We start from the raw sequence: 24,995 nt of genomic DNA, 5'->3' as shown, positions 1-24,995 counted from the left end.
GTGCCACGCATGCTCAGAATCAAGTAGAAGAGCAGCACTGGCTATTGAACTTCATTTTTCTTGGCTCGTCATACGTGTTGTAAGTCACCGCGTTCTTGACGTTCGGAATTTCCGACCAACTTTGTGTGACCGTGTGTATGCAAGACAAGTTTGAGCCAACATCCGTCGTAAAAAATCCATGGATTTTGTTGTCGGAATGTCCGATTATTGTCCGATCCTGTGTACGGGCATAAGACTTAAAACTGTCACATAAACTAAATAATACACACTGATTTGTTTTTTTTTAATTTTATAAAAGAAATGTAGCAGAATACGTTTTGAAGAAGGATGATTTATTTGCAAAGCTTTATAACAGAAACTACAGGAAAGATATTTACAGGCTTTGTTTTCAACAAACACTTACACTGTGCATTATGGCTGCATAAAAGAGATAGGCTGGCAGTGAAATTTTTTAAAGTTTACCTTGCCACTAATAGCGGCAGGAGGGTGGGGGGGTGGAGGCAGCTCACACACTCACACAGGAGCTGACAGGCAGGGGGAGGGTGGGAGAGGAGAGCAGTTAAAGATGGAGGCACGTAAACTGACCACGGTAATCAGGGCTCAGCAGCCCTGATACAACCACTTTAACCGCTTGCCGACCACCCGCCGCAGTTGTACTGCAGCAGGTTGGCTCGGCTGCATGAATCGCCGTCATTGTACGTCGGGCGCGTACACGGCGATTTGTTGGCGTGCACGCATGCCCATTCACTAGCAGGGGAGCCAACCAGCGCGTCCGGTGGACTCGATGTCCACTGGCCACCCGGGATCGCTCCAGAGACAGGCAGAATGAGAGACAGGCAGAACGGGGATCTGTCATTGTAAACAAACAGATCCCCAGTTCTGTTAGGGTGGAGAGAAAGATTGTTCCTAGTGATTAGGAACAGCGTTCTCTCTCCTCCTCCAGTCAGCCCAGCCCCCATACAGTTAGAAATACCTCCTTAGGGAACACACTTAACCCCTTGATCGCCCCCCAGTGTTAACCCCTTCCCTGCCAGTGACATTTATACAGTAATCAGTGGCTAGTTTTAGCGCTGATCGCTGTATAAATGTCAATGGTCCCAAAAAAGTATCAAAAGTGTAAGATCTGTCCGCCGTAATGTCGCAGTCCCGCTAAAAGTTGCAGATCACCGCCATTACTAGTAAAAAAAATAATAATAATAAAAATGCCATAAATCTATTCCCCATTTTGTAGACGCTATAACTTTTGCGCAAACCAATCAATATACACTTATTGCGATTTTTATTACCAAAAATATGTAGAATACATATCGGCCTAAACTGAGGAAAAAATCAGCTTTTTAAAAAAAAAATTGGACATATTTATTATAGCAAAAAGTACAAAATAGTGTTTTTTTTTCAAAATTGTCGCTCTTTTTTTGTTTATAGCGCAAAAGAAAAAAACGCAGAGATGATCAAATACCACCAAGAGAGAGCTCTATTTGTGGGAAAAAAAGGACGTCATTTTTATTTGGGTGCAGCGTCGCATGACCGCGCAATTGTCAGTTAAAGTGACGTAATGCCGTATCGCAAAAAAACGCCTGGTCATTGAGCAGCCAAATCTTCCTGGGCTGAAGTGGTTAAAAAAATATATATATATATATATTGTTTTAATGTTTATTTTATTTTTGTATTTTTACACTTTCCCTTTACATTTTTTTTATCACTTTTATTTCTATTACAAGGAATGTAAACATCCCTTGTAATAGGAATAGGGCATTACAGGTCCTCTTTATGGAGAGATCTGAGGTCTATAAGTCCCCACATCTCTCCTCTATACTGGAAAGCCTGAGATTAAAAAATAAAAATAAAAAAAACCACTCAGGCCTCCCAGCAAAGAAAAAGGCAGTGTTTAAATCTGTCATGATGTCACTTCCGACCTCCAAGGGTCATAGAGATGGCCGGAAAGTATCTGGTCCACAGCCAGCTCTATGGTAAACGATCGCCGCCAGCGGATTCATTATCCGGCTCCCCGATCGCACAGGCCAGCCGGGAGAAGCGTCAGAGTGTGGCGTGAGGGAGGGGGACGTCCCCTTTTGCCACCTGTAAATGCAATCAAACGGCTAAACAGCCGCTATGATTGCTTTTACTTTTCAGGAAATCGCCGGCTGAAGAAAAAAAAAAAGATATCTGAATGACGCCTGTAGCTGCGCCCATCATCCGGATATCTCCACTCAAAGTCCCCGACGTCATATGACAGCCTACGGGCAGGAAGTGCGTTATCTCTTTTGGGTGGACTGACTCTCGAAATTCTCCATAGTGATTAGAGAAATCTGAGAACAGAGTATTGGAAAGTGCGGAGCGTTCTTGTTTATTATAGAAAATCAGAATGAGTGATTAACAAACCATAAAAACAAAGCTACAATCTACATCCAATCTTCTATAACTGAAGAACATAAACTAGAAAATATAATAATTATTGGATGGACCAATGAAAAGCCGACTTCTTCTGTGAGACATCAAAAGAGCGATAATGTACAGGAACCAATAAGAAGTGTTGTCCATGTATTGTCATATCTGGTCATGTATTAGCACAGTTTAGTTGTATGGTGCGGTCTGTGTGAGTGCGGGACTGAGTCATCTCTGTATGTTTAGAGGGTCATATTACTAGAATTCAATTCCAGGCGCCCCAAACCAAAGTGTACCGAAAAATAATATTGTTACCCTTCCCCCAACACATCATGAACATGACAAAGGTTGTTAGCGTGTGTGAATTCTCTGGTGTGCAACAAGTGATTTTTTGCGACGGAAACATTTCCCGCACTCCGAACATGAATAAGGACGCTCACCTGTGTGAGTTCTCTGGTGTTTAACAAGGTCTCCTTTATAATTGAAGGATTTCCCGCACTCTGAACATGAATAAGGACGCTCACCCGTGTGTGTTCTCTGGTGTTTAACAAGGTCTCCTTTATCAATGAAGGATTTCCCGCACTCTGAACATGAATACGGACGCTCACCTGTGTGAGTTCTCTGGTGTAAAACAAGATTTCCTTTATGAATGAAAGATTTCCCGCACTCTAAACATGAATAAGGACGCTCACCCGTGTGAATTTTCTGGTGTCTAAGCAGACTAGTGTTCCGATTGAAACATTTGCCACACTCAAGGCATGAAAAGGGGCGCTCCCCTGTGTGATTTCTCCAGTGTACAAGAAGGTCTCCTTTCTGAATGAAAAATTTCCCGCACTCTGAACAAGAAAAGGGACGCTCACCTGTGTGAATTTTTTGGTGTAAAACGAGGTGTCTTTTTTCAATGAAAGATTTACCACATTCTGAACATAAATAAGGACGCTCATCCATGTGAATTTTCTGGTGTTTAACAAGGTTTCCTTTATCTGTGAAAGATTTCCCGCACTCTGAACATGAAAAGGGATGCTCACCTGTGTGAGTTCTCTGGTGTCTAACAAGGTTTCCTTTAAAAGTGAAAGATTTCCCGCACTCTGAACATGAATAGGGACGCTCACCTGTGTGAGTTCTCTGGTGTTTACGAAGATCTTTATTCATAATAAAAGATTTTCCGCACTCTGGACACAGATAGGGACGCTCACCCGTGTGAATTCTCTGGTGGTTACGAAGATCTTTATTCATAATAAAAGATTTCCCGCACTCTGAACACGAATATGGACGCTCACCTGTGTGAATTTTCTGGTGTTTAACAAGGTTTCCTTTATCAATGAAAGATTTCCCGCACTCTGAACACAAATATGGACACTCACCTGTGTGAGTCTTCTGGTGTGTAACAAGGGAAGATTTCTGATTGAAACATGCCCCGCACTCTGAACAGGTATAGGGACGCTCACCCGTGTGAGTTCTTTGGTGTCTATTCAGTTTTCCTTTCTGACTGAAGCATTTCCCGCACTCTGAACATGAATAGGGACGTTCACCTGTGTGAATTTTCTGATGAGTTAGAAGGTCTCCATTATGAATGAAGCATTTTCCGCACTCTGAACATAAATAGGGACGTTCACCTGTATGAATTCTCTGGTGTTTTAGAAGGCTTCCATTATGAATGAAACATTTCCCGCACTCTGAACATGAATAAGGACGTTCACCAGTGTGAATTTTCTTGTGCCTAACAAGTAACCATTTTTTTGTAAACAATTTCCCGCACTCTGAACATGACAATGAACTCTCTTCTGTGTGAACTCCTTCATGGCTTGAAGAAGATTCCTTAGGAATAGAAGGATCTATTGAAGTATCTGTACTGTGAGATCCTATAGTCTTGGTGTGTGATCCATCAGAAGATTCCTCAGGATTAGAGGGATCCATTGATCTCCCCAATTGGGAAGGTCTGGGATGTATATTTGGAGTAACGGGATTTCCTCCTGGAGAATATTGTACAATGTTATTATCTTCTGCTTTATAATCTGGAGATACAATGAGATGTTCCTCAGAGGTATTCCGGACATTGTGTCCACCTGTTGAGAAACAATTTAACATTAAATGTTATAACCTTCCATTCAGGAGTCATATAGGTTGGTCCAGCACCAAATAATTTATAAGAGCTCTGGCATGGATTTGGGGGCAATTAAAAGAGAAAAATATGAATACAAACCAAGCGAAAGTGTCCAGAGCTCCAAACACAAAGTACACAGTGCTATGTCTCTTCTGTTCTCGTGTGCAAAATTCTCTTCGAGTTTAATAAAAATGTTCTCAGTGCTCCACACCACCCGCTATCCTCCACCTTCACATCAGAGAACTCACCGGAATTCTATGATCCCTCTCTTACCAATGGGTCATTAAGCCCTTGTATCCCCAAGGAGAAGATCATCAAGGACCACCACCTCTATACTACATCTCCAGTTATCTCATATCATACCTGCCGGTATCTTCTCACCTCAGATCCATCACAGCCTCTGACACATCAACAAAGATGGCAGCTCTGTAAGGTGACCGAAAGGGGAGGAGCTGCACTACTGTCAATGATAGGTCGAGAAGGTGGTCCTGGATGATCTTCCCCTTGATGGATACAAGCTCTTAATGACCCACTGGTAACCAAAGAGTCCTGGAATTACAGTTGGTTCTCTGATGTGAAGGTGGAGGATAGCGGGTGGTGTAGAGCACTGAGAACATTTTTATTAATCTCTGGAAGAGAATTTTGCATGAGAGAAGAGACATAGAACTGTGCACGTTGTGTTTGGAGCGCTGGACAGTTTCTAATTTGTATATTGAAGCGCTTTCAAGTTGGAAATTGAGAAAGGAGATAGACCTTCCTCCACCTCATTTCTGGAAAACATGATGACATAATGAATAATGGAGATGGAGGATGCAGTGCACAGAAGAAGTATGGAGTGATACTCAGAAGAAAGGAAGTGATGTGCAGGAGGAGAAATGAAGGGATGTATATACAGGATGTATATAAAGTCCCAACTGTTGATGTTGTGATTCCATGGACATCTCATATGTCCCCATCCCTATCCAAGTTCATTCTCCCTCAATAAAATAACAAAAACAAAGAGCAAGGACTGCTTTCATGTCTCTGGATGAATGACAGGTGTGTGCCTGGCTGGGACAGGGTGACAGAAGGACCACATACTCAGCAGCTCCTACCGGGGGGGGGGGGGGGGGGGGGGGGTACCGCTACACTGAAAAATGGAGATGGACCTTTCATATGGTGTACAGTATCTCTTCCTCATTTGTTGGGCACAATACACAGGATACATTGGGTGGTGGGGTGGGCACATCGAGGATGTTCTTGCTGTTGACAGTTAAGGTTTCTCAGTATTTCCTTTACAGAAGGATGTGATGATCTCTATTTTGTACATGAGAAGCAAACTTTGTGTCTAACTAAATAGTGTAAATAAATAAAGAAAACCTATGTATATGGAAGGGGTTTCTTGTTTTTAGAGCTGTGTGGATGAGGGATAGTCTCATTCTAGATGAATATACACATGAATATATATGAGAGATGGTGTGATCTTCCTGTGTGGAATCCCGGGAATACAGAGGACGGGGACATCTCTCTGGTGGGTTCCCATTACTGGGTCCATCTGTAGGAAACACACACACTGACTGAATACATTGTTTCTATGTGTTTATCAGATGATGGGGGATCTAGGTGGACCCTCCGTACTGCTCTCTCCTTTACAATAAAGTCTCCTCTTACCCGGTGATGTGAGGGGCGGCTGATTCTCCATCATGATGTCCTTGTAGAGATCCTTGTGTCCTTCTAAATACTCCCACTCCTCCATGGAGAAATAGACAGTGACATCCTGACACCTTATAGGAACCTGACACACACAATGATACAGTCACCATCCAGAGACATCCCTTGTCTGTTACTGGATAATGTCCCAGAATTCTCACCACCGCTCACCTCTCCTGTCAGCAGCTCAGTGATCTTGTTGGTGACTTCTAGAATCTTCTTCTCATTTTTCTGTAGGGTTAGGAGGGGTGGTGGATGCATGGTGATGGGGTCTTGTCTTTCTCTTTGTCTTGTGGACAAGCGGTGACTTCTCCTTCTTATATTATTCTCAATAGATGACTTCATAACTACAGTACAGTCCTGTAATAAACATCAATTATTAGTATATCAGAATCCTCCTCACCTAACAGGGCAGGTCTGTGTTTTATTAATAGAGTTAAGAATGATTAAACACTCCCAGAATCCTCCTCACCTCTCCAGTCAGTAGATAGATGATCTCCAGTGTGAATATTAATATCCCATTATGGAGATTATTTTTTTTCATATTTACATCATTGAGAAGCTGTTGATTCTCCATCATGACGTCCTTGTAGAGATCTTTGTGTCCTTCTAAATACTCCCACTCCTCCATGGAGAAATAGATAGTGACATCCTGACACCTTATAGGAACCTGACACACACAATGATACAGTCACCATCCAGACACATCCCTTGTCTGTTACTGGATAATGTCCCAGAATTCCCGGCACCACTCACCTCTCCTGTCAGCAGATCAATGATCTTCTTAGTGGCTTCTAGAATCTTCTTGGCACTGGTTACCTCTGTTGTCAGGCAGTGAGGTGGAGCCACTGTGATGGGTGATGTCCTGTGAAGACGACTGCTGGGTGTTAATGGATCACCAGATATTTTTCTCACGACTTCATAATCCTATGTAAAGAGAAAGTAACAATTATCACTACAGACCTCCCAGAATCCTCCTCACCTCTCCTGTCAGTTCTGCGTTTTATTCATAGAGATAAGAGTGATGTCATGTGACCTCCCAGAATCCTCCTCACCTCTCCGGTCAGCAGGTAGATGATCTCCAGGGTGAGGTCCAATATCCTTTCAGTCATGTGATTTTGGCCCGTCTCCATCCTCATTTATGTGGTTATATGATCTATACAGGACTCTCTTCTCTGTAGACAGATAATAAACTGAGAATTATCTGGACTGTAATGGGATGAAAAATGTATGCACAGAGTTCCACCACAGTTCTGACATCGTAAATTGCCTTTAAATAACAACTCCTACCAAAATATTTCATTTTAGGCTTATAATGACTGGGGAAGAGTTAGGACTTCTTTCTTTCACTTCCTATACAGCATGTATCTAAGTCTATAAACCAGAGGCTCTGGATGGACAGTTGGATAAATGGCTCTATATTTAGGATGTATCTGGTCTATAAACCAGAGGCTCTGGATGGACAGTTGATATGTAACTGTGTACATATTATAATTGTGCAGAAGCATCTGCTGAATTTAAAGGACATTTCAGTGACTATGGAAGAAGAGGATGGACATGACGGGGGGTTACTAGATATAAATGTAAAACAATTCTTATAACCTCCTCTGCTGCCGAGTGAAAGAATAGCTCCCTCTATTTCCGGCAAATGTTGCTCTCTCTACGAACTTCCTGTCTGTGGATGATATCACTTCCTGTCTGTATCTTCTATCACTTCCTGTCTCTGCGTTCCACTGACAGTAAGTGAGTTCACCACCTTGTGGATAAAACACAAACTGCAGCTGGTGTTTTTAAATACTTTACAGCAGACATCCACAGAAGATCTGTACTTAGTTCTTCTGCGTGTATATTTTTTTTTATTGAATTGTCTACTTTTATGTGAACATTAAATAAATATAGTTTTATTCATAATAAATAGTAATGTATGGTACCTTTAAAAGTCCTGTGGCTTATACAGAGTTGCGTATTTTAAGCTTTAGGATGGAATTTGCTTATTAGCTCAATGGCACCAGGCTTCACAGTATATTTTTACCCAAGTATGACATACAGATTACAACAAAAACTATATCCTGAAATTATGCCAGATACACAAAACGTCTTTGGCGTGTAAGATTTTGCAGAAAAACTTTTTCTTAGGGAGTTATTGTTCCTGGTTACTAGCACACAAGCCAGAGTGTCACCAGACCAGTGCAGCCAGCAACAGCATTCTTGATCATGGCCACACAAGTCCCAGTGTCACCAGACCAGTTTAAACCAGCAACAGTGTTCCTGATTGCCACCATACTAGTCCCATTGACATCAGACCAATGAAGCCAGCAACAGTGTTCCTGATTAGGGATGAGCCGAACACCCCCTGGTTCGGTTCGCACCAGAACCTGCGAACGGACCGAAAGTTCACGTGAAATTTAGAACCCCAATAAAGTCTATGGGACTCGAACGTTTGAAATCAAAAGTGCTAATTTTAAAGGCTAATATGCATGGTATTGTCCTAAAAAGGGTTTGGGGACCAGGGTCCTGCCCCAGGGGACATATATCAATGCAAAAAAAAGTTTTAAAAATGGCCTTTTTTCGGGAGCAGTGATTTTAATGATGCTTAAAGTGAAAAAAAAAAAAAGTGAAATATTCCTTTAAATATCGTACCTGGGGAGTGTCTATAGTATGTCTGTAAAGTGGCACATGTTTCCCGTGCTTAGAACAGTCCCTGCACAAAATGACATTTAAAACTGCTTGCGGCTTTAATGTAATGTCGGGTTCCGGCAATATGGATGAAAATCAGTGAGACAAACGGCATGGGTACCCCCCCCCCCCCAGTCCATTACCAGGCCCTTTGGGTCTTGCATGGAAATTAAGGGGAACCCCGCACCCAAATTAAAAAAAGGAAAGGTGTGGGGCCCCCAGGCCCTATATACTCTGAACAGCAGTATACAGGCGGTGCAAACAAGACAGGGACTGTAGGTTTGTTGTTAAGTAGAATCTGTTTGTAATTTTGAACTGGTACATTTATAAAGTGTAGCTCGAGCCAAAAAATCTATTTTTAAGCGTTTTGGAAAACATGGGGAAGGGTTATCACCCCTGTAACATTTGTTTTGCTCTCTGTGCACCTCTTCAGAAGATTTCACCTCACTTTCTGTCCCAATGACAAACGTTTTTTGAAAATTTGGGGTTTATAGTGAAACAAGGATTGGTAATAAAGCATCAGTGGAGAGGAGACACGTTTTTCCCATATTAACTCTTACAGGAGAGAATTTCCCTTCCTAGGGGTAGATTTCCTCCCACTTCCTGTTGTCTCCTTCCGTTTGCAAGTAGGAGTCATTTGAAAATTGGATGTTTGAAAGTAGGGGCCTGCCCTATATACTCTGCAGAAATTGGGGCCTTAGGTGTTGGTGTTGCCACAACACTGTAAGTCCTCACAGTTACTCTTGGTGGGTGCAGGAACGGGCCCTGCTGTGAAATATTAGATCAAGAATTGTAATTACATGCCATTGTTGAACAGGGGCAGAAAAATTGGGCCTTAGGCCCTGGTGCCACAACACTGCAACCCCTCACAGATGCTATAGTTGGAGTGCAGGAATGAGCCCTGCTGCAAAGTATTGCATCAAAAATTGTAATTACATGCCCCTGTTAAACAGGGGCTGAAAAACTGGGCCTTAGGCACTGGTGCTGGTGCCACAACACTGCAACCCCTCACAGATACTCTAGTTGAGCGCAGCAACGAACCCTCCTGCAAAATATTGCATCAAAAATTGTAATTACACGCACAGGGGCTGAAAAATTGGGCCTTAGCCACTGGTGGCGGCGCCCGGAACCAAAAATGTTCTTACAAACTATGAGCATGATCATTGAGGAGGAAGAGGATAATCACTCAGCCTAACAGGATAGTCACTCAGCATCAGCATAGGCTTGAAGGGATCTGACATTTAAAAAAAAATTATTCGGTTACATCAGCATCAGGTGCTTGGTAGCTGGTGGTGATCCAAGACTGATTCTTTTTTATGAAGGTCAGTCGATCGACCGAGTCGGTGGACAGGCGCACCCTGTGATCGGTTACAAAGCCTCCAGCAGCACTGAATGTGCGTTCCGAAAGAACGCTGGATGCAGGACAGGCCAGTAGCTCAGTTGCATACTGTGCAAGCTCTGGCCAGTGATCCATCCTCAAAACCCAGTAACCCAGAGGATTTTCGGTGGAAAAGGTGTCCAAGTCAGATCTTGCCCCTAGGTATTCCTGCACCATGTAAAACAGACACTGGTGATGGTTGCTGGAACCGATTATACCTTGGGGCTGCGGACTAAAAAATTGTCTGAACGCATCAGTCAGACGGCCACCTTCTCCACTGCTCCTTCTTTGACTGACCGAAGCCTCAGCAACACGTTGTCCAGGAACAGGAGTTTGTAACCTCCCAGTCTCTGGGAACGCATTGCACAGACCTTTCTGCAAGGCCTCCCGAAGATGTTTCATCCTCTGCTTGCTCTGCGACGGCAAGATAAGGTCCGCAACCTTTCCCTTGTAACGTGGATCAAGATGGGTTGCCAGCCAGTATTGATCCCTCTCCTTGATACCACGAATAGGAGGATCCTTCCGCAGGCTTTGCAGGATCAGGGAGGCCATGCAGTGTAGGTTTGCTGAGGTATTCTGTCCGGAGTCCTCTGGGTCACTAAGGACGACATGATCTGCAGCCACCTCCTCCCAGCCACGTACAAGTCCATGGGTTTCTTCAGACTGTAAATGATCCCTTGAAGACTGCTGCTGATGCTGAGTGCCAGGCTCCACCTCCATGCTGACACAATCCTCCTCCTCCTCGTCCTCTTTCTGTGTGATTGGTGGGCACGCAGGAACACTGTCTGGATAAAGGGGGCCTTGAGAGCTAAGGAAGTCCTCCTCTTCCTGCCTCTGTTCTGCCTCAAGTGCCCTGTCCATTATTCCACGCAGCGTGTGCTCCAACAGGTGGACAAGAGGGACAGTGTCACTGATGCATGCACTGTCACTGCTCACCATCCTCGTAGCCTCCTCAAATGGTGACAGGACAGTGCATGCATCCCTGATCGTGGCCCACTGGCATGGGGAAAAAAAACAAGCTCCCTTGACCCTGTCCTGGTGCCATAGTCACACAGGTACTTATTGATGGCCCTCTGCTGCGTGTGCAGCCGCTGCAGCATGGCCAACGTTGAGTTCCACCTGGTGGGCATGTCACAGACTAGGCGGTTCTTGGGCAGGTTAAATTCCTTTTGGAGGTCTGCCAGCCGAGCACTGGCATTATATGACCGGCGGAAATACACACAGACTTTCCTGGCCTGCCCCAGGACATCCTGTAAGCCCGGGTACCTGCCCAAGAACCGCTGCACCACCATGTTAAGGACGTGAGCCAAAGAGGGCACATGGGTCAGTTGTCCTGTCAGTTGTCCTGTCGGAGGGCGGAGAGAAGGTTGGTGCCATTGTCACAAACCATCATTCCTGCCTTAAGCTGGCATGGCATCAACCACCCTCTGAGCCTGCCCCTGCAGATCTGACAGAATCTCTGCCCCAGTGTGGCTCCTGTTCCCCAAGCACACCAGCTCAAGCACCGCATCTTTTGGCCTGCGTACTTGCGTAGCCCCTTGAATGCCTATGGAGCACCGCTGGTTCCAAGGACAAAGCACAGGAAGAGGCCTTGGAGGAAGAAGAAGAGGAGGGGGTGGAGGAGAGAGGTGTGTCAGAATCACCAGTAGTAGCATTTTGGAGGCGTGGTGGCGGAACAACCTCCAACACTACTGCACCTTGTCCTGCATCCTTCCCAGCTGCCAGCAGAGTCACCCAATGCGCCGTGAAAGGTAGGTAACGTCCCTGTCCATGCCTGCTGGACCATGAGTCAGCGGTAATAGGCAACTTACCGCTGACCGCCCTGTCCAGCGAGGCAAAGACATTGCCTTCCACATGCCGGTAGAGAGCCGGAATCGCCTTCCATGAGAAAAAGTGGCGTTTGGGAACCTGCCACTGAGGAACCGCACATTCCACAAACTCACGGAAGGGGGCAGAGTCTACCAACTGAAAAGCCAGCAGCTGAACTGTGCTAGCAATTTAGCCAAGCTAGCATTCAACCGCTGGGCATGTGGATGGCTGGGAGTGAACTTCTTTCGGAGGTGCAGCAGCTGGGGCAGGGAAATTTGCCTGGTACAATCTGACATCGGTGTACCGATAGCAGATTGCCCGCAAGTACTTGACTGTGGCACACCTAATTCTACACCTTCATTCCTCTCAGTGCAGGTCTCAGAGAGGACTGAAGGTATAGTGGGGTTGGAGATCCCAGCTGATGAGGAGCAAGGAGAGGTCCTCTTTGTTCTTTGGTGTGGGTCTTCTAGGTACGCTTGCCAACTATCTACTTGGCAGGTCGACATATGTCTGGTCAAGCATGTGGTGCCCAAGCGGGTGATGTTTTGGCCACGCAAGATAAGTTTGAGACATATGTTGCAAATAGCATCGGTGCGATCTGATGCATTCGTCTCAAAAAACTCCTACACCAAAGAACTTTTGGAATAACGTGCAGAGACACAGCGCCCTGCACATGCGGAGCTCTGCGGTGTGATGCAGTGGTTGTGCTGCCCTTAAGCTGGGCCCTAGAGGGCATCCTGCCTCGTTGCTGATGTGCCTCCTCCTCCTCCTCCCTCCTATCAGGCACCCACATGGAGTAAGTGACCTCATCATCCCCTCCCTCCTCATCACTGGAGCAAATCTGGCAGTATCCTGCAGCTGGGGGAACATGACTGCCAGATTGCTGTCCTTCCTGGGCACCCCCTCTCTCTGGGCTCACGTTACTGCCTTCCTCTAGCTGAGTACCATCATTGGAGCCTTCAAAATGCTGGGCATTCTCCTGGAGCATGTACCCAACACTGTGGTCAAACAGTTCGGGGGACATCTCAGGAGGACATGGTGGGGCTAGGGAAGGAGTGACTGATGCCATTGAGCCGAGGGAAGAGGCCGTGTTGGCAGCTGCTTTGCCAGACAAAGTAGATTAAACTGGGGAAAGGGTATGGGGAAGGGAACAAGGAGCATTATGAGGTGGCCAGATTGAGGTGACCACAAGGTTAATGATAAACTACTGCTGTAACCATAATAATACGAAAAAGAAAAAGAGCACCCAGTCCTAGTGTCTGGGTAAGGGGTTACCTTAGCAAAGCTTCCTAATAATCAATCAGTAGTTGGCTGAGTTGCCAGAAAGTTAAATAGTTCACTTTATTTGAGTAGTTAAAAAACATTAAACATTAGGCAACACACTTAATTAAAACGTTGAATTATTAAACACAGTAGGGCCAAAAGGGCCCTATTACTGCGACTACAGTTTAGTAATAGGCCTGACACAACAAACAAAAGACGCACTAAACAAAACAAAAAACAATACATACAACAGATGACAGCGCCCGGACGCCGTAAGGATTTTGCTAGTAGTTGGCTGGTAACGGGTGATCAAATTAATGTCACCAATTTAGTATCTGTTATTTGGTGTTAAAGTTCACATTTTGGCCAAAAGATACCAGTCAGCAGCAAGAAAAATCCTTTTAGGGATAGGTGGGAATGGTGGTGGGGGAACAAATGGGATGGTTATTAACTACTGCCGGCTTCACTAGAAGTGCTAAGCACTGAAGTTACAAAGCTTTTGGTAGAAATTAGAAAGCAGTAGGGGTCCATATGATGATGATCAGATCCTGGGCATATTTATGAGAGGATTAGTTAAATAAGATGCGGTAAATGAATAATTGTCCTTTGAGCAGTTTAGGTAAAAGTCATTAATATTAGTATAGTGGGTATAGAGGGTATTCTCAAGTATATACGAATATGAAATCTACCAAACTTAACTCAGTTGAATGGAGGTATTAGACTTTACCATTTGTTGCATCAGTTGTCCTCTAAGATCCGCTCTGGATTGTTCATTCAGAAATGCTGCCCACCTGGTGAGAGGGAGTGCTGATGAGAGGATGCGGCTCCGATGCAGACAGCATCAACTGGAGGGACGGCGGGATCGTGGATTGTGAAGCCGCGGTCGCTACCTCCTAGTCTGGGTGAGAGAGGATGAGGAGGATGAGGACGGCTTTGTCATCCACTCTACCAAGTCTTCCGCATGTTGTGGCTCAACACGGCCAGCTACCGAAAAAAAGGCCAAGTGTGTCCCACGGCCATGTGCTGATGAGGATGCACCGTGTCCACGACCAGCACTGTTGCCTCTAGACTCAGAGCCTGCTTGCCCTCTTTTATTGGCTTGTGACTGTCTGCCTCTCCTTGTTGGCCTTCCAGACATACTAATGGCTTGCAGTGAGATGTAGCTGCAAAAAGCTGGGATGTATATAAATACTGATACTGCAGCTAGCAGAATCAACTGCCTGCCTGTAGTATTATTAGTATGAGAACACCAGCAATTGTCTTCAGGTAGCTTTAGGTGCACACTGTGCAGAGGACACAGTACACTAACTGTAAATACTGCAGCTACCTGCCTGTGGTAATAATAGGATCAGAACAACATCAATTGTCTTCAGGTAGCTTTAGGTGCACAGTGTGCAGAGGATGCAATACACTAACTGTAAATACTGCAGCTGCCTGCCTGTGGTACTAATAGGATCAGAAGAACACCACCAATTGTCTTCAGGTAGCTTTAGGTGCACACTGTGCAGAGGACGCAGTACACTAACTGTAAATACTACAGCTGCCTGCCTGTGGTATTAATAGGATCAGAACAACAGCAATTGTCTTCAGGTGGCTTTAGGTGCACACTGTGCAGAGGACGCACTACACTAACTGTAAATACTGCAGCTGCCTGCCTGTGGTACTAATAGGATCAGAAGAACACCACCAATTTTCTTCAGGTAGCTTTAGGTGCACACTGTGCAGAGGACACAGTACACTAACTGTAAATACTGCAGCTGCCTGCCTGTGGTACTAATAGGACCAGAAGAACACCACCAATTTTCTTCAGGTAGCTTTAGGTGCACACTGTGCAGAGGACGCACTACACTATCTGTAAATACTGCAGCTGCCTGCAGTACTAATAGGACCAGAAGAACACCACCAATTTTCTTCAGGTAGATTTAGGTGCACACTGTGCAGAGGATGCACTACACTAACTGTAAATACTGCAGCTGCCTGCGGTACTAATAGGACCAGAAGAACACCACCAATTTTCTTCAGGTAGCTTTAGGTGCACACTGTGCAGAGGACACACTACACTAACTGTAAATAGTGCAGCTGCCTGCCTGTGGTACTAATAGGATCAGAAGAACACCAGCAATTTTTTTCAGGTAGCTGTAAATACTGTAAAAACACCTGCCTGCCTGTCAGTAGGAAGGGAATAACAGGAATGCATCTAGCTAAACTGAATACAGTGTATATGTATATATGCAACACCTAGGATACATATATATATATATATATATATATATATATATATATATATACACACAATACACTGTCAGTGCAGCTAACTGACTCACCTGCCTACTCTACTGTATCTAACTTAAATCAAATGACACTGTCTCTCTCTCTATCTCTCTCTCAACGCCGGAACACACTACACAGGGCCGACGTGCAGGCGGCCTTGTATAGTGTGGGGCGTGTACTAAACCCCCTGAGCCATAATTGGCCACAGCCACCCTGGCTTTGGCCAATTACGGCTCTCTGTACAGATGGTGCTGTGATTGGCCAAGCATGCGGGTCATAGTGCATGCTTGGCCAATCATCAGCCAGCAATGCACTGCGATGCCACAGTGAATTATGGGCTGTGACGCGCCACTCGAATTTGGAGCAAATGGCCCATATCGTTCGCAATTTGACAAATGGTCGAACATGCTCATCCCTATTCCGGATTGCTGCCACACCAGTCTCAGTGTTGCCAGACTAGTTTAAGCCAGCAACAGTTCCTGATCACCGCCACACCAGTCCCAGTGACACCAGACCAGTGAAGCCAGCAAGAGTGTCCTTAATGGCAGCAAAACTAGTTCCAATGTTATCAGACCAGTTTAAGTCAGTAACTGTGTTCTTGGGCTCTATCCACTGCCACACCAATGACAATCTCACAAGATTAGTGCAGTCAGCAACACTGCTCCTGATCACCGCCAGACCAGTGCAGTGTTGCGTCTGCCGGTACTGACCCTGGGCTGTTTATTGACCACATTTTTGCCTGCTGCCTGGATCAATCCTTTGCCTGTTGTTAGCACATCTTGGCCTGCCGCCTGAACTGAACCATTTGCACCTCCTACTGACTAAGTTCCTGAGACACCAGTTCCAGCCACCCCCTGAAGCAAACTGCACTTCTGGAACCACAGGGACTCTTTTGCTCACACTCTGTTTAGCCACTTGTACTTTCTGGCCAGTGAACATAGCATTCCTGGTGGCCACGGACCAGCAGGTTAGGTTTGCTTGGCTAATAGGTATGAGGTGATGCAACACTTAGCTATATTCCCTGACAACTAATACATAAGCAACCATTACAGTATACTGTTTTGATACAATTGATTGATTTTTCTGATACACAAGACACAATGGGAGTTATTTATTAAAACTGCAAGGTGCAAAATCTGGTGCAGCTTTGCATAGAAAACAACCAGCTTCCAGGTTTTATTGTCAAAGCTTAATTGAACAAGCTGAAGTTAGAGCTAGAAGCTAGAGCTAGCTGATTGTCCACCATGCACAGCTGCACCAGATTCTGAGTGCTCCAGTTTTAGTAAATCTCCCCCAGTGCCTTGTGCTCCAAGGCCTCCAAAATAGGATAGGCAGTCACAAAAAAATGCCTAAATATGCCCTTTGCTAGTCTAAGGGTGCTCTTTGGATTTTGGGTCCCTGCCAGGAATTTAATACAGCTAATGTTCATTCTGATGCAGCTAATGCTCATGCACATGTTTCAGCATGCAGATGAGCTTGGGCCAGTAACCAACATGCACTGACATGTCAACATATTTGCGTGAGCCAGCTTACACATGCCCAGTCTTGGGAATGGTGCCAAGCTGCTTATTTAAAGGAGGTCTTGATGTGTCCTAATCACTGGATGTTCTTCAGCTTCCCTGTGACCTGTGTTCCTGCTTTTGCTGAAACTTCTAGCAGCTGACCCAGCTTGCTCCTGACCTTGCTCTGTGGATTCTAGATACTGACCTCAGCTTGTCACTGACTACTCTTCACCTGCTTCCCTGGTACTGAACCAGGTTTGCTGCTGGACCTCGCTCTGCCTGCTTCACTGGTACTGACCTCAGCCTGCTACCTGACTATGATTCTCTTTGCCTTACCATGTATAACCCTGGCTCACCATGACAATGTCTCTGTCTCTGGCGGTTACCTATTACCTAGCTATCGACTCCTGTTCTTCTTTGAGCCATGGACCTCTGTCACCCCATTGATTCTCATCAGCTCAGCCTCCAACCAAAGTATGTGACAGCCCATCTATGCTCGCTAGATTTTGTGGGTGTTTACCTGTACTAGTGTTCCAGGGCCTCCAAACATAAGATAGGTAGTAAAAAAATTAGATGCCTAATTTTTGCCGCTTGAAGGTGCTCCTTGAATTTTGGGCCCCCCTATGCGACTAGAGTGCAAAAAAGTTTCCTATACATGGTATCCCCATGCTCAGGAGGAATAGCAACTTCTAAATATGCCAATGCTGTTTGAAATATATCTTGGTAATTGACAGCTGTATGTAAAAAAATTAGATTTAATCTTTTTTATTTTCCACGTTGCAGAATTGGGTCAGTTTTGGGGTGTTTCCACCGTTCTGCAACTTTAGAGCCTCAAGAAATGTTATAGGTAGTCAAGAACATAGATGCAGAACTTATGCCCCTAGAAAGCCCAAAGGTGCTCCTTGGATTTTGGGCCCCTCTTTACATAATAGCAGCAAAAAAGAATGTGTTTTGGTGTATAATTGTAATGCCCCGTACACACGGTCGGATTTTCCGATGGAAAATGTCCGATCGGAGCGTGTTGTCGGAAATTCCGACCGTGTGTGGGCTCCATCGGACATTTTCCATCGGATTTTCCGACACACAAAGTTGGAGAGCATGAGATAAAATTTTCCAAGAACAAAATCCGTTGTCGGAAATTCCGATCGTGTGCACACAAATTCGACGGACAAAGTGCCACGCATGCTCAGAATAAATAAAGAGATGAAAGCTATTGGCCACTGCCCCGTTTATAGTCCCGACGTACATGTTTTACGTCACCGCGTTTAAAACGATCGGATTTTCCGACAACTTTGTGTGACCGTGTGTATGCAAGACAAGTTTGAGCCAACATCCATTGGAAAAAATCCTAGGATTTTGTTGAATGTCCGAACAAAGTCCGACCGTGTGTACGCCCTATAAGTATGTCTATGCTGTAAGTGAGATAATAACTTGTTAAAATGACAACTTTGTGAAATAAAATCAAAATTTCCCCAAATTTGTGGTGAAAAATTAAACTTTCAAAAAACTCACCATGTCTCTTACTAAAGACTATGGGGTGTACACTTTCCAAAAACAGGTAATTTGGTGGGTACTTGTACTTGCATTTTAGGGCCTCAGGAAACGAGATAAACCTCAGGATTGATCAATTTTCAGAAATTTATATCATAGTTCTTAGACATAAAACTGTCACACAGACAAAATAATACCCACTGATTTGTTTTTGTTTTTTTTATTTTATAAAAGAAATGTAGAAGAATACATTTTGAAGAAAGATGATTTATTTGCAAAGCTTTATAACAGAAACTACAGGAAAGGTTTTCTTTTTAGGAATAGGGCATTACAGGTCCTCTTTACAGAGAGATCTGGGGTCTTTAAGTTCCCACATCTCTCCTCTATGCTGGAAAGCCTGGGATAAAAAAAAAAAAAAAACGATTTCAGGCTCTCAGCAAAAACAATAGCAGTGTTTACATCTGCTGTCATCAGAAATGACGTTGTTTCCAGCCTCCGAGCGTCATAGAGATGGTCCCCAGCCAGCTCTGTGGTAAACCACAGAGGCCAGCAGATTCATTCTCCAGCTCCCTGGTCACACGGCCCAGCCAGGAGAAGCACCGGAGGGTGGCGGGAGGGAGGGGGACATTCCCTTTAGCCACCTGTAAAAGCAATCAAACGGCTAAACAGCAGCTATGATTGCTTTTACTTTTCAGGAAATCACTGGCTGAAAAAAAAAAGGATATCTGAATAACACCTGTAGCTGCGCCCATCATCCAGATATCTCCACATAAAGTCCCCGACGTCATATGATGGCCTACGGGCAGGAAGTGCGTTATCTCTTTTGGGTGAACTGACTCTTGAAATTCTCCATAGTGATTAGAGAAATCTGAGAGCAGAGTATTGGAAAGTGCGGAGCGTTCTTGTTTATTATAGAAAATCAGAATTAGTGATTGTCAAACAATAATTCTATTACTAGAATTAAATTCCAAGACATCATGAATATGAAAAAGGTTATTAGCGTGTGTGAATTTTCTGGTGTCTAACAAGTGATTTTTTGCGACTGAAACATTTTCCGCACTCTGAGCATGAATAAGGACGCTCAGCAGTGTGACTTATCTGATGTTTATTAAGGTCTCCCTTAGCAATGAAAGATTTTCTGCACTCTGAACATGAATAAGGACGCTCAGCAGTGTGACTTATCTGATGTTTAGCAAGGTCTCCTTTATCAATGAAAGATTTCCCGCACTCTGAACATGAATAAGGATGCTTGCCTGTGTGAGTTCTCTGGTGTTTACCAAGGTCTCCTTTATCAATGAAAGATTTCCCGCACTCTGAACATAAATAAGGACGCTCACCTGTGTGAATTCTCTGGTGTCTAAGCAGACTAGTGTTCCGATTGAAACATTTGCCACACTCTAGGCATGAAAATGGACGCTCATCTGTGTGAATTTTCTGGTGTTTAACAAGGCTTCCTTTATCAGTGAAAGATTTCCTACACTCTGAACATGAAAAGGGACGATCACCCGTGTGAATTCTCTGGTGTCTGATAAGGCTTCCTTTAAAAGTGAAAGATTTCCCGCATTCTGAACATGAATAGGGACGCTCACCCGTGTGAATTCTCTGGTGTTTATTAAGTTCTCTTTTCGTAATAAAAGACTTCCCGCACTCTGAACACAAATATGGACGCTCACCCGTGTGAGTTCTTTGGTGTTTAACAAGGCTTCCTTTATCAATGAAACATTTCCCGCACTCTGAACACAAACATGGACGCTCACCTGTGTGAGTCTTCTGGTGTGTAACAAGGGAATATTTCTGATTGAAACATGCCCCGCACTCTGAACAAAAATAGGGACGCTCACCCGTGTGAATTCTTTGGTGTCTGATAAGTTTTGCTTTGTGACTGAAGCATTTCCCACACATTGAACATGAATAGGGATATTCACCTGTGTGACTTCTCTGGTGTATAACAAGGTTGCTATTATTAATGAAACATTTCCCGCACTCTGAACATGAATAGGGACGTTCACCTGTGTGTCTTCTCTGGTGTATAACAAGGTCTCTACTATTAATGAAACATTTCCAGCACTCTGAACATGAATAGGGACGTTCACTTGTGTGACCTCTCTGATGTCTTAGAAAGTCTCCATTATGAATGAAAGATTTCCCGCACTCTGAACATGAATAGGGACGTTCACCTGTGTGTCTTCTCTGGTGTATAACAAGGTCTCTACTATTAATGAAACATTTCCAGCACTCTGAACATGAATAGGGACGTTCACTTGTGTGACCTCTCTGATGTCTTAGAAAGTCTCCATTATGAATGAAAGATTTCCCGCACTCTGAACATGAATAGGGACGCTCACCAGTGTGATTTTTCTTGTGCCTAACAAGTAACCATTTTTTTGCAAACAATTTCCCACACTCTGAACATGACAATGAACTCTCTTCTGTGGGAACTCCTTCATGGCTTAAAGAAGATTCCTTGGGAATAGAAGGATCTATTGAAGTATCTGTACTGTGAGATCCTATAGTCTTGGTATGTGATCCATCAGAAGATTCCTCAGGATTAGAGGGATCCATTGATCTCCCCAATTGGGAAGGTCTGGGATGTATATTTGGAGTAACGGAATTTCCTCCTGAAGAATATTGTACAATGTTATTATCTTCTGCTTTATAATCTGGAGATACAATGAGATGTTCCTCAGAGGTATTCCGGACATTGTGTCCACCTGTTGAGAAACAATTTAACATTAAATGTTATACCTTCCGTTCAGGAGTCATTTATGTTGGTCCGTCACCAAATAATTTATAAGAGCTCTGGCATTGATTTGGGGGCAATTAGAAGAGAAAAATATGAATACAAACCAAGTGAAAGTGTCCAGCGCTCCAAACACAAAGTGCACAGTGCTATGTCTCTTCTGTTCTCGTGTGCAAAATTCTCCATCAGAGTTTAACAGAGTTTTCTCAGTGCTCCACACCACCCGCTATCCTCATTATCATGTATCCCATTAAGCCCTTGTATCCCCCAAGGGGAAGATCATCCAGGACCACCACCTCTCCAGTTATCTCATAGCATACCTGCCGGTATCTTCTCACCTCAGGTCCATTACAGACTCTGATACATCAACAAAGATGGTTGCCATGCCCTCACCTTCTGCAGCGCTCTCCACCAATCAGCACATAGAATAACGCAAATAACAGAAAGCACCTCCATCAGCTCTGTAAGGTGACCAAAAGGGTAGGAGCCGCACTGCTGTCAATGATGACATCAATAAGGTGGTCCTGGAGGATCTTCCCCTTGATGGATACAAGCTCTTAAATGACACAATGGTAACTGAAGAGTCATGGAATTACAGTGAGGTCTCTGATGTGAAGGTGGAGGATAGCGGGTGGTGTGGAGTACTGAGAGCATTTTTATTCATCTCTGCAAGAGAATTTTGCATGAGAGAAGAGACATAGAACTGTGCACGTTGTGTTTGGAGCACTGGACAGTTTCTTATTTGTATATTGAAGCGCTTTTCAAGTTGGAAATTGATAAAGGAGATGGACTTTCCTCCACCTCATTTCTGGAAAACATGATGACATAATGAATAATGGAGATGGACCCTTCATATGGTATACAGTATCTCCTCCTCATTTGTTGGGAATATGACATTATATTGAGGAATGGAGATGGACCTTTCATATAGTGTCCAGTGTCTCCTTCTCATTTGTTGAGAACATGACATTACACCTATATTGAGGAATGGAGATGGACCTTTCATACGGTGTACAGTATCTCCACCTCATTTGTTAGGAACATGACATTTTAATGAAGAATGGAGGTGGACCTTTCATCTGGTGTACAGCATCTCCTCCTGATTTGTTGGAAATATGATTTTATATTGGGGAGTGGAGATGGACCTTTCATATGGTGTACAGTATATCCACTTCATTTGTTGGGCACAATACACAGGATACATTGGTTGGTGGGGTGGGTACATGATGTTATTGCTGTTGACAGTTAAGGTTTCTCAGTATTTCCTTTAGAGAAGAATGTAATGATCTCAATTTTGTACATGAGAAGCAAACTTTGTGTGTAACTAAATAAAGAAAACCTCTGTATATAGAAGGGGTTTCTTGTTTTTAGAGCTGTGTGGATGAGGGATAGTCTCATTTTAGATCAATATACACATGAATATAAATGAGATGGTGTGATCTTCCTGTGTGGAATCCCGGGAATACAAAGGATGAGGACATCTCTCTGGTGGGTTCCCATTACTGGATCCATCTGTAGGAAACACACACACCGACTGAATACATTGTTTCTATGTCTCAATCAGATGATGGGGGATTTAGGTGGACCCTCCGTACTGCTCTCTCCTTTACAATAAAGTCTCTTCTTACCCAGTGATGTGAGGGGCGGCTGATTCTCCATCATGACGTCCTTGTAGAGATCCTTGTGTCCTTCTAAATACTCCCACTCCTCCATGGAGAAATAGACAGTGACATCATGACACCTTATAGGAACCTGACACACACAATGATACAGTCACCATCGAGACTTCCCTTGTCTGTTACTGGATAATGTCCCAGAATTCCCAGCACCGCTCACCTCTCCTGTCAGCAGATCAATGATCTTGTTGGTGACTTCTAGAATCTTCTTGACACTGGTTACCTCTGTTGTCAGGCAGTGAGGTGGAGGCACTGTGATGGGTGATGTCCTGTAAAGATGACTGCTGGGTGTTAACGGATCGCCAGATATTTTTCTCACTACTTTATAATCCTGTGTATAGAGAGAAAGTAACAATTATCACTACAGACTTCCCAGAATCCTCCTCACCTCTCCGGTCAGGTCTGTGTTTTATTCATAGAGATAAGAATGTTGTCATGTGACCTCCCAGAATCCTCCTCACCTCTCCGGTCAGCAGGTAGATGATCTCCAGGGTGAGGTCCAATATCCTTTCAGTCATGTGATTTTGGCCCGTCTCCATCTTCATTGATGTGGTCATGTGATCTATACAGGACTCTCCTCTCTGTAGACGGATGATAAACTGAAAATTATCTGGACTGTACTGGGATGAAAAATGTCTGCACAGAGTTCCGACATCCTAAATTCCCTTTAAATAACAACTCCTACCAAATCTTCCATTTTAGGCTTGAAACGGCTGGGGAAGAATTAGGACTTTTTTCTTTCACTTCCTGTCCAGTATTTATCGAAGTCTATAAACCAGAGGCTCTGGATGGACAGTTGGATAAATGGCTCTATATTTAGGATGTATCTGGTCTATAAAGCAGAGGATCTGGATGGACAGTTGGATAAATGGTTCTATATTTAGGATGTATCTGGTCTATAAACCAGAGGCTCTGGATGGACAGCTGAATACATGGCTCTATATATAGGATGTATCTGATCTACAAACCAGAGGCTCTGGAGTAAAACTTTAATAAATGTCTCTATATTTAGGATGTATTTGATCTATAAACCAGAGGCTCTGGATGGACAGTTGGATATGTAACTCTGTACATATTATAATAGTGTAAAAGCATCTGCTGTATTTAAAGGACATCTCAGTGACTATGGAGGAAGAGGATGGACATGACGGGGGCTTACTGGATATAAATGTAAAACAATTCTTATTACCTCCTCTGCTACCGAGTGAAGGAATATCTCCCTCTATTTCCAGCAAACGTTGCTCTCTCTATGAACTTCCTGTCTGTGGATGACATCACTTCCTGTCTGTAGCTTCTATCACTTCCATTCTCTGCGTTCCACTGACAATACGTGAGTTTACCACCTTGTGGATAAAATACAAACTGCAGAGGGTGTTTTCCACAGAAGATTTTAGTTCTTTTGTGTGTATGTGTTTTTTTATTAAATTGTCTACTTTTATGTGACCATTAAATAGATACTGTTTTATCCATAATAAATACTCATGTAAATAGTAATGTATGGTACCTTTAAAAGTCCTGTGGCTTATACAGAGTTGCTTTTTTTAAGCTTCAGGATGGAATTTGCTCATTAGCTCAATTATCTCAAACTTTATAATATATTTTTTATTTTTGTAATTTTATTTTGTGATAAGCCTTATTTAAAGTCCCATGGTCAGAATTTTTGTTTGTATGTATACTATAGGGATGGAGGCATGTTACGGTGGTGCTGTCAGATCACAATCTTGTTATGTCTATACTTGACAACTGAGAGTCTTTTTCCAATACATTTAGATGTATATTTTGGTACAATTTTGAGGTTAACTCCTTTAGTAACAATTACTAAGGTTTCCAATAAAGGGATACTGCTCAATTCTAGTCTCTGTTCCTTGAACTGTGTTATTAATGCATGCCTTAACTGTAGATACTGAGAATCCAAATTCATCCTTTAAAGCGGTTGTATACCCGCTGACACTTTTTATTTTATATACCCCTGTAAGGCAAAAGGCATAATGAGCTAGTATGCACCGCATAC

At 43.8% G+C, this 24,995-nt stretch overlaps 2 protein-coding genes across 2 annotated transcripts; both read right to left on the bottom strand.

The window, feature by feature from the left end:
- Positions 1 to 315: 315 nt before the first annotated feature.
- On the bottom strand, positions 316 to 24,414 carry LOC141104965 (uncharacterized). The gene is given in 7 exon segments (XM_073594775.1): positions 316 to 2,767; positions 2,770 to 4,169; positions 19,570 to 21,279; positions 22,937 to 23,060; positions 23,145 to 23,315; positions 23,446 to 23,565; positions 24,174 to 24,414. Coding segments are annotated over 6 exon segments (3,618 nt in total). The 5' UTR covers positions 23,542 to 23,565; positions 24,174 to 24,414; the 3' UTR covers positions 316 to 2,650.
- On the bottom strand, positions 5,834 to 7,874 carry LOC141104920 (uncharacterized). Its single transcript, XM_073594725.1, has 5 exons — positions 7,781 to 7,874; positions 7,234 to 7,353; positions 6,935 to 7,105; positions 6,651 to 6,848; positions 5,834 to 6,538 (listed from the first exon to the last, which is right to left on the bottom strand). Exons 2-5 carry the CDS (start codon positions 7,315 to 7,317, stop codon positions 6,254 to 6,256), a joined length of 738 nt encoding a protein of 245 aa, XP_073450826.1. The 5' UTR covers positions 7,318 to 7,353; positions 7,781 to 7,874; the 3' UTR covers positions 5,834 to 6,253.
- Positions 24,415 to 24,995: the final 581 nt, after the last annotated feature.

The sequence above is a fragment of the Aquarana catesbeiana genome, linkage group LG08 (assembly GCF_042186555.1).
Source record: "Aquarana catesbeiana isolate 2022-GZ linkage group LG08, ASM4218655v1, whole genome shotgun sequence".
Classification (NCBI taxonomy): Eukaryota; Metazoa; Chordata; class Amphibia; order Anura; family Ranidae; genus Aquarana; species Aquarana catesbeiana.
This window is presented reverse-complemented; position numbering and strand designations above follow the sequence as displayed.

Bases quoted from the DNA above. Each gene is read 5' to 3' on its own strand.
- LOC141104920 (XM_073594725.1), bottom strand. From the start codon at position 7,317: ATGAGGATGGAGACGGGCCAAAATCACATGACTGAAAGGATATTGGAC. The intron at 6,849-6,934 runs GTGAGTGGTGCC...TGTGTGTGTCAG, and splicing joins TTGATCTGCTGACAGGAGAG to GTTCCTATAAGGTGTCAGGA. The intron at 6,539-6,650 runs GTGAGGAGGATT...TGTTTATTACAG, and splicing joins TCTATCTACTGACTGGAGAG to GACTGTACTGTAGTTATGAA.